At 44.4% G+C, this 10000-nt stretch overlaps 1 protein-coding gene across 1 annotated transcript in view; it reads left to right on the forward strand.

The window, feature by feature from the left end:
* Positions 1-10000, forward strand: part of ANKIB1 (ankyrin repeat and IBR domain containing 1) — a 256563-nt gene that overhangs the window by 197747 nt on the left and 48816 nt on the right. Inside the window, exon 12 of the mRNA XM_077490802.1 lies at positions 4369-4503. Within this exon, the coding sequence (XP_077346928.1) occupies positions 4369-4503 (135 nt within the window). The remainder of the gene's footprint in view (positions 1-4368; positions 4504-10000) is intronic.

Here is a 10000-nt window from a genome sequence, read left to right on the forward strand (position 1 = left end):
ACTTTGCTACATCTTGTTACTAGTTAATAGCTCCTTTGCAGGCAGCACCCGCACACGTGAATTGCATGTTAAAGGATCAGTTCTATTAAAATACTAATTCTTAAACTATTACTAAACCCAGGCACCTGCATTCACTACATCTGGTCCCCCACAGTACACAGAACATGGAAATGCAGTTATTTTAGTAATTATAAACGGCTAAATATCTTTTCTCATCAGCAGTATATAGCAGTCTTGTGACTTCTATCAGTATCTGGTTAAAGTTTGTAGGAGGAGTTTTGATTCTCCCCTGACTGTTCTATGAAGCTGCAGGACCCCTGACCCTCTGTCTGGACAGTGCTGATTTGGCCCTGTGCTAATCACATGCACCCTCCCAAAATAAAACAACTCTCTGCACATGCTCAGTTTGGTGTGTATTGCTAGAGTGCCTCCAAGGCTCTGTTCTATTAGCAGATGGATTGGAGACAGAAAAAGGTGGGGGGGGGGGGGGATCAGAGAAGACAGGATCAAACAGGCTTTTTACACAATGCGGAGGATTAGCCCCTTAGGTTTCATAGTGAGTATAACAAGTATGCTGTACTGCATATACAGACTGATTTTATTGTTGTGGGTTTAGTAACATTTTAAATATAGGCGAGTTCCAGTGAGTTACACCAACCACTGGATTCTTGTGTCTACCATTGACTTTGCTGCTGAAATACCCCTTCTAGAGTTCTAGCTACATCATATACCCATGCAGTGTTGGGTGTGGCCACACTGCACAGGTTAGCGGCTCATTTTTATCTAGTGGATTGGAGAACCGAGATATACTTACCTAATCCTCCAATTCTCCCTGCACAAGACCGGTTCCTGTGGCTCCTGCCCCCCCCCCCCCCCCCGGGTTTATTGGTCTGTTGCGGTAGACTGTTTCTGACGTCATCACGCCCATTGACTGGTTCTGGCTGTGAGGATGTCAGGAACAGTCCACAGCAGAATTGTGGGGGGGTGTTGTTTGCAGGTGGAGTATAGAATCGGGTAAATATACAGCTTTCTCCTCTCCCCTGGACAAAATGAGCCTGGAGTTGGGCTGTGATTTGCAGGGGTGGTAGGAGCATCACAATTATAGTTTTAGAACGGGGTTGGAGCTCAGATCTCCCCAAAAACGTTCACAAATGATACAAGAAACTGTGATCTGTAATCCTCTATCTTTAAATGTTAGTTTTGGGTATTGGATTTGACAACCAAACCAACATACACAATATTATTAAAATTATTGGGAAACCTGCCTTCACACGCACATGAACTTTAATGGCATCCCAGTCTTAGTCTGTATTGAGTTGGCCCACCCTTTGCAGTCCACAAGGTATAGGAGTGTGCCTATGGGAATGTTTGACCATTCTTTCAGAGGCACATTTGTGAGGTCAGGCACTGATGTTGGACAAGAAGCCCTGGTTTGCGGTCTCTGCTCTAATTCCTCCCAAAGGTATTCTGTTGGGTTGAGGTCATGATTCTGTCAAGGCCAGTCAAGTTCCTCCACCCCAAACTCGCTCATCCATGGCTTTTATGGACCTTGTTTTGTGCACTGGTGTGCAGTCATATATACACAAAAAAAGGCAGCGCTGTAGAATAGGATAATACAATACAGATATTAAAGGTATTATCATGCAGTGCAATTATGTGCATAAATGAGAGAGATTAAACCCATGTCATATTTGCTTGTAATCCAGTTGATTGTGGTAAAAGTTTATTTTGAAGGGGGATGTATCTACCCCCTGCTTCTTCATATGTGGATTATATCGAGAGTGGAAATGAAACTTCTTTCTGGACAGTCTCATTTTACTAACCATTGAATTAATATAGAATCTAGCTGCAATATATTATGGACTTCTTTCATTTTATGCACATAATTGCACTGCATGATAATACCTTTAATATCTGTATTGTATTATGCTATTCTACAGCACTGCCTTTTTTTTGTGTATATGTTTATTGTGCCCAGATTGGAGTTTATGATAGCTGCTTTAGCCTTAATTTGCCAAAATGTATCTTTATTGAGGAGTTGAAACATCTTCACCTAACCCAGAAGCACTTGTTTGAGTAGGAAGAGGCACAGTTTCTACATTAAAAAAAAAAAAAAAAATTATTTTATTTTTTTATTCTGGTGCGCAGTCATGTTGGAACAGGAAGGGGCAATCCCCAAACTGTTCTCACAATTGTCTACTACTGAAGAGGTTGCAAAGCTTTTCTCAGATGCCCACGTAGCCAATTGTCCCTTGGATCCTGTACCCTCACAACTACTTAGGTCACCCTCTTATTCTTATTCTATCCTATGCTCCTTCACTCACATCTTCAATCTCTCCCTCTCCAGTGGCACCTTCCCCTCCCCTCTAAAACATGTGCAGATCACTCCCATACTTAAAAAGCCCTCACTGGATCCCAAAAATCTAAACAACTTAAGACCCATCTTATTGCTTCCATTCGCCTCTAAACTTCTAGAACGGTTAGTCTACAACTGTCTTAGCTCCTACCTCAGTAAGACCCCTTTCACACCACACCGCCCATTGCATCGGCGGTAAAACGCCGCTATTTTTAGCGGTGTTTTACCGCCGGATTTGCGGGGCATTTCGGCCGCTAGCGGGGCACTTTTACCCCCTGCTAGCGGCCACGAAAAGGGTTAAAACCGCCGGCAATACGCTGCAATAGTGCGTTTTGCCGGCGGTATTACAGCGCTGCCCCATTGATTTCAATGGGGAGCAGCGGTGGAGGAGCGGTAAACACACCGCTCCTTCACTGCTCCAAAGAAGCTGCTGGCAGGACTTTTTTCTGACGTCCTGCCAGCGCACCGCTGTAGTGTGAAAGCCCTCGGGGCTTTCACACTACACACAATGGTGCAGCTTCTTTAGGGCGGATTGCAGGCGCTATTTCTAACGCTATAGCGTCTGCAAAACGCCCTGGTGTGAAAGGGGTGTAAAAATAACTTTCTTGACCCATTACAGTCTGGCTTTCGCTCGCAGCACTCCACAGAAACTGCCTTACTAAAACTCACTAACAATTTACTAACTGCTAAAACCAACAGCCAATACTCCATACACCTACTACTTGACCTCTCTGTGGCCTTTGATACTGTTGACCACCCGCTCCTTCTCAATAAACTACATTCCCTTGGCCTCCATGATTCTGCTCTAGCCTGGTTCTCTGCCTATCTATCACAGCGCTAATTCAGTGTCACCTACAACTCTGTCTCCTCCTCCTCATTGCCCCTTTTTGTGAGGGTCCCCAAGGCACTGTTCTTGGACCCCTTCTCTTCTCTATCTACACATCCTCCCTTGGCCACTTGATAACCTCCCACAGCTTCTAATACCACTTATATGCCGATGACACCTAAATCTATCTGTCTACTCCTCACCGCACTTCTTCAGTCTCCTCTTGCATTACTAACTGACATATCAGCATGGATGTCGCACCACTTCATTAAACAAAATCTCTCTAAAACTGAGCTAAAATCAACAATGCAACTATCAGTCCCTCCCCTCACGCCAGGGTACTCGGTGTAATCCTAGACTCTGATTTGTCATTTCAGCCCCAAGTCCAATCATTGTCAAAAGTTTGTAGAATTCACTTCCGTAACATCTCTAAAATTCGCCCCTTTTTAACAAATGAAACCACCAAGCTCCTCATTCACTCCCTTGTTATCTCTCGCCTTGACTATTGCAACTCCCTTCACATTGACCTACCTCTCCATAGGCTCTCCCCTCTTCAGTCTATCATGAATGCTGCTGCCAGACTTCTCCACCTTGCCAACCGCTCAATGTCTGCCAACCCTCTCCTCCAATCCCTACACTGGCTCCCAGTCACCCAGCGAATTAAATTTAAAATACTAACCACAACATACAAAGCCATTTACAACTCTACCCCGACCTACATCACCAATCTTGTCTCCAAATATCACCCAAATCCTCTCCTCCGCTCTTCTCAAGACCTTCTACTCTCAAGCTCTCTCGTCTCCTCCTCCTATGCTTGTCTCCAGGAATTCTCAAGAGCCTCTCCCATCCTCTGGAACGCACTACCTCCACTGGTCCGGCTATCCCCTACTCTTGCTACCTTCAGGCGATCCCTGAAAACTCATCTCTTCAGGGGAAGCCTATCACGTCTCCAACTAATCTCCTACCACATCCATCCGCTCATTCCCCACAGTTACAACCTTTTGTGCCACCTGCCCCACCCTATAAGATTGTAAGCTCTTCTGAGCAGGGCCCTCTTAATCCTCTTGTATTTTATTGTATTGTCTCCCTTTATATTGAAAAGCACTGCGTAAACTGTTGGCGCTATATAAATCCTGTATAATAATCTGTTTAAACCCCCACCATTCATTTTCTTTTCTCTCTTCAGTGTAAATATGACTTTTGCTGGATCTGTTTGGAAGAATGGAAGAAGCACAGCTCTTCCACGGGAGGTTATTACCGCTGTACTCGCTATGAGGTCATTAATCAGGTGGAAGAGCAGTCTAAAGAAATGACGGTAGAGGTGAGAGATGACCGATACACTTACAGTTCTATTTCTGGATTGCTGATTAGATAATCAACAGACCGATCCAGGGGGAAGAGGAGCACTTTCATGTCTACTGTAGAGAAGGAGTATGAAGAGCTTGATCACAAATCTACTGCAGGTGATTTACTAAAGGCAAATAGGCTGCAGTTGCACTTTGCAAGAGCTGCTCCAGGGCTTAGTAAATGAGCAGAAGCTCTGCTGACCTCTATCATCCAATCTTGTGCAAGCAAAAATGCCATTTTTTTTTTTTTTACATTTTCCTTGCATGTGGTTCGGTATTCTTTGCAAAGTGAATCTTTACCTCATTTACTATCCTTTGGAGCAACTGCCCTTGCAGAGTGCAAATTGCACGGTCTATTTACCTTTAGTAAACCAACCCGAATTGGCTGTTTCTTTTTTGCTACAGCGCCCATTCTTCAGATGCCTATATAGGCCTCTTAGTAAATTTGTGGCTCTGAAAGGGTACTGTAGCAGGTAAAGTTAGGACTTTTGACTTGCATATCTGTGGGTTATCATGGCTGCCAGGCAACTAGCAACTTTTTTTTTTTTTTTTTAACGGAAGAGATTTTATTGGTCAAACAAAGACAGTACAAAGCATATCCAAGACATCAAACAAAAGTCTTGCGCGACATTTACAGATCATAAAACTACCACAAGAACAAAATTACCACTTAGGTCATAAATTACACAAAAAAAAAAAGATTAGAAAGTACAAAGTGTATAAAGAAATGCTAAGTTAGGACTTTAAGCTGATAGGATAGTGTAGGATTTGTGGTTTCTATGTGAACAGCAGATGAAATAACCAAGGGATATGGGGGGGGGAGAAGGAGAGGAACCAGAGAAGCAGACCGTAAGGATTAAGTAGGAGAGGGCAGGAGTTCACCCCAAGAAAAGAGGGGGGAGGACCAAGGACCACATATCCCGAATATGAGCATGCAGGGTAGGCGCCTACACAGGCAGTCGGGGACTAGCCACAGACTTTAACGTTCAGACGTTATCAAACTTTCCTGGGCAATTTCTGCTCTCGTACGTAATCCTATAAAGTGGTAACACATTATTGTCTTCTGCCATGAGCCTCTCGAAAGAACCTCCTTCAGCTTTCACCTTAGCAAGAACTAGTAACTTTAATTGAGAATGTAATTAATAATAGCTGCCATGTTTCTCTAAAAATGGTATTCTTGGAAGCTCAGTTTAACCCCTTCCCGCCGAGCGTACGCAGATGTGCGTACTCTGCTTCCGGGGGGTATACCGGGATGATGCCCGCACCTGCAGGCATCATCCCGATACCGTTTTGTTCAGCAGGCGATTGGCTATCCAGCCATAACAACCGATGCAGCTAAAAGCCGCTCGGCTGTTATACCGGAGGAGCGGGAGGGGACGTCCCCCCCCTCCCGCCGCTGTTACCGGTGCTCCCGCTCGATCGGGAGCACCGATTCCACGTCTGATGCCTCCGGCTGCTGGGGAGGAACTGGAACGAAGCCGTAATCGGCTTCGTTCCAGTCTCCTCATAGTAAACACGGAAGCGACGTCATGACGTCACTTCCCGTTTACTCGGCTGCCAATGGCGCCGGTTTTAAAAAGATATACGGTATTCAGAATCGCCGTTTTCGGCTAGCTGAATACATTAAAGTGTAATGGAGGGGTGGGGGGTCTTTTAGACCCCCAATCCCTCCATAAAGAGTACCTGTCACCACCTATTACTGTCACAAGGGATGTTTACATTCCTTGTGACAGCAATAAAAGTGATCACATTTTTTTATTTATTTTTTTTAAACAATTTAGTCATTTTAAAATAAATAAATAAATAAATTTTTAAAGCGCCCGCTGTCCCCGCGAGCTCGCGAAGCAAAGAAAACGCATACGGAAGTCGCGCCCGCATATGTAAACGGTGTTCAAATCACACATGTGAGGTATCGCCACGATCGTCAGAGCGATAGCAATAATTCTAGCACTAGACCTCCTCTAGAGACCTAACTAGACCTAACCTGGTAACCGTAAAAAAATTTTTATAGCGTCGCCTATTGAGATTTTTAGGTACCGTAATTTGTCGTCAATCCACGAGTGCGTGCAATTATAAAGTGTGACATGCTTGGTATCTATTTAATCGGCGTAACATTATCTTTCACATTATGCAATAAAATTGGGCTAATTTTACTGTTTTTTTTTTTTTTTTTTAATTCATGAAAGTGTCCCTTTTCCCAAAAAGTTGCGTTTAAAACACTGCTGCGCAAATACGGTGTGACATAAAATATTGCAACAATCTCCGTTTTATTCTCTAGAGTCTCTGCTAAAAATATATATATAATGTTTGGGGGTTCCAAGTAATTTTTCTAGCAAAAAATATGGATTTTAACTTGTAAACACCAAATGCCGAAAATAGGCTTAGTCATGAAAGGGTTGAAGCCCAACTTAGGGCTCCACGTATCGCCCTAAGTCTTCCCCCTTCTCTCACCTGAAGGTCCCACCAGGTTTTGTTTGCTTTTTTTTTTTATGTTACTGAAGTCTTTAGATTGGTAGTAGGATGCCACAAGGGCCTCTTTGCTTCTATTCTCGGTTGGGTGATCCTTTCTGATTCAGAGTTCAGCGCTGATGTAGTGCTCTCTGAAGAGATTATGTAGCCGGAGTTGGGCTTTAAAAGTTAAGTTCACCTTTTGTAACATGTTGCAGCATCTGTACCCCACATGGCCAATCCTCCCCTGTGACAGCGGGTGTGGGATCCTCTCCCCACACCTGCTGTAACAATTTTTAAAACGGCATGGCCGTGCGGGGCTTCACCCACATGGCCACATCATTAGTTTACAGTGAACGGTCAGCAACCTGTAGATCACAATCTACCAGTAGATCACAGACAGGTGACTGGTAGATCGCAGTCTGGGCTTGCTGACCTGACATCCCAGAGCATCAAACAGTGCAATGCAGAGGGACTACTTAGTGCTGTAAGCTGACGTCTTCTCTTTAGTGTTGGCTCCTGTCCCATGCAATGTGGCCCCATTTACTTAAATGGGTCAATATTGGCAGGCGGTAGCATACACCAAAAGCAACAGGGGGCTTAATTTCTGCTGTGGCAGATGTACACCTTTGACTGCTGCCTCAGCAGCTAAAGGGGGTAGGGATTGGGGGCAGTAAAACTACAACTCAACTGCAGGGTTTTATGTATGAACAAGCCCTAAGAGTGCCCGTTGCCAAATGCAACTAAGGGCTCATTTACAAGTGCAGCAGGCACTGGTGCTCCTCTAAAAAGCTAGTGTGTTTGATAGGTGATGAGGAGGTTATATGTTGCCTCCTCACCACCTGATTTAAACCCATGATTATCATGCTATGCACAGAATTGCAAGACAGTAGTACGCCAATTACAGGTTTAAAACTAATGTGAGGAGGCGACACTGTGCCTGGTGATCTTTGACTTCTCCCATGTTGTCATTTTGCTCATAGTCAATTGATCATCCTGCTCCTAGGTAACTGCCTGTATGTATAAGGTACAAGTAGACAGCTATGCTGAGACTCTGAAGGAACCAGAGATTGCACCCTCAATGTGCTTATCACGGTGCGTCTTGTACATCACCGCGTTCCCACATTCGTAATTGTTGGCCGTGTGTATGCAAGACAAGTTTGAGCCAACATCCTTCGAACAAAAATCCACGGTTTTGTTGTTGGAAAGTCCGATCGTGTGTATGGAGCATTAGACACTGGCATCTCCCAGCTCTTTAGGGGTTTTCAAATGGCAGGAGTCGGGGCGGAGTCTGTGATCATGTGATCGCCGTGATGGGCTGTCACGGTGGTCACATGATTGGAAAGCGTCCGATCGCAAGCAGCAATCAGTAACTGTGGCGGGAGTGCGCAGGGCACGCGTTCTCAGCACAGCTGATTTTGCAATGTTGCACCCAAATATGTGGCCACTCTCCAAGAGGTCGCATATTTGCGTGCTGTCGAAGCTTACAGGTTAAAATGTAGCCAAAACATTTTTTTTCATTTAGGTAGGGGAAGGTTAAAAAAAAAAAGATTTTTTTTTTTTTTTTAATGCCATCTGTGTCTCAATACTTCCTGTCCTGGGAACATCACCTTCCATTGTGAAGGGAAATACCTCTTAAGGCCCATACACACGATCAGACTTTTTGACAACAAACATGCAAATTAGCTGTTTTGGAGCAACATCCGACCGTGTGTACGCTCCATCGGACAAACTTTTTTGGTTTTCATCTGACTTTTGTTGGCTGTGCGAATGGACAAACTTTCTGGCAACAAAAGTCAGATGAAGCAAAGTCTGATCGTGTGTACAGAAAACCATAGGACTTTTGTACAAAGTACAAACACGCATGCTCAGAACCAATGCAAAAGATCAGACAACAATACAGAAGTTGACCAAAGGTGGCGGTAAAGAGCAGAAAAAACACATGATTTGGTGAAAGTTGACTGAAAAAGTCCTGCTGTGTGTATGCAATACAAGTTCAGGGCCAACGCCCTTTGTACAAAAATCCAAGGGAAAGTTTGTACAAAGTCCTATCGTATGTATGAGGCTTTAGTCTCCCCATTGGAAGATTTCCTCTTTATTTCTGTTCTTGTGGCAACAGAAAATTTGTGATTTTTCCCTCACTTTTCTTTTGACATTGGGGATCTGGACAATTGATCACCGATAAATCTATCCTGGATACAGAGAGCATTAAAAATCTGATAGTGATTCTCTCCCTCACCACCCTTCAGCCTGTCGGCTGAACAAAAAAATAAAACTAACCATATATAGCCAGCTTTACTTAGTGATGATTACTAAGAGCATGGGTCAAACTCTGGTGCCTGTTGGATAGCACAGTCTTGTTTAGACACCTTGAAGAACTGCTGAAACAGAAAAGTTGAGGTAAGAGAGTAGGAAAATAAAGTTTTGTTAGTAAAAACTACCTAACCACATATTCTTTGACTTTATTTGGGCGATAAAAACCAAGCCGACAAACACACCATTGACATCATTGCTACTCTACTATCCACCCCCCCCCCCCCCCCCCCAGGTCACCCTCTCGCCCGCCAGGCCCCCATCAGCTCCACACTTACCCCGTGCAAGTGGCGGCTTTCCCCCTCTGTCTACTCCGTGTCGCGGTCGTCGCTTCTCCTCCCGGCCAAGGGGGTCTTCGGACTCCCGGCCAATTGGGTCTCAGGGCCCGCTTCCTGATTGGTCAAGAGGAGAAATGGGAAAACATTAGCGAATATTAATTCACTAGTGTCATACAACAGGGTGGGCTCTGAGCCCACACTTTTTTTAAGCCAATTTGAGTGTCAGGATCTAATTGTATGCTTCTAAAAATAAGATAAAAATCCATATAAATCCATTTGAGCATGTAGATTAGGGGGTTGCCCACATTAATTGGGAGGGGACGGCACCCGTGCGCCCCTAATGAGCGGCCACCACTACCACCAGCATCTGCTGAAAATATAAGTGTTGTGCTGACTAACCCTTTTAATAAGGCAGATCCTAATGAAGTCACAA

Source organism: Lithobates pipiens, unplaced genomic scaffold (assembly GCF_037356315.1).
Source record: "Lithobates pipiens isolate NorthernLeopardFrog02 unplaced genomic scaffold, aLitPip1_a1.2 Scaffold_19, whole genome shotgun sequence".
In the NCBI taxonomy this organism is placed as follows: domain Eukaryota; kingdom Metazoa; phylum Chordata; class Amphibia; order Anura; family Ranidae; genus Lithobates; species Lithobates pipiens.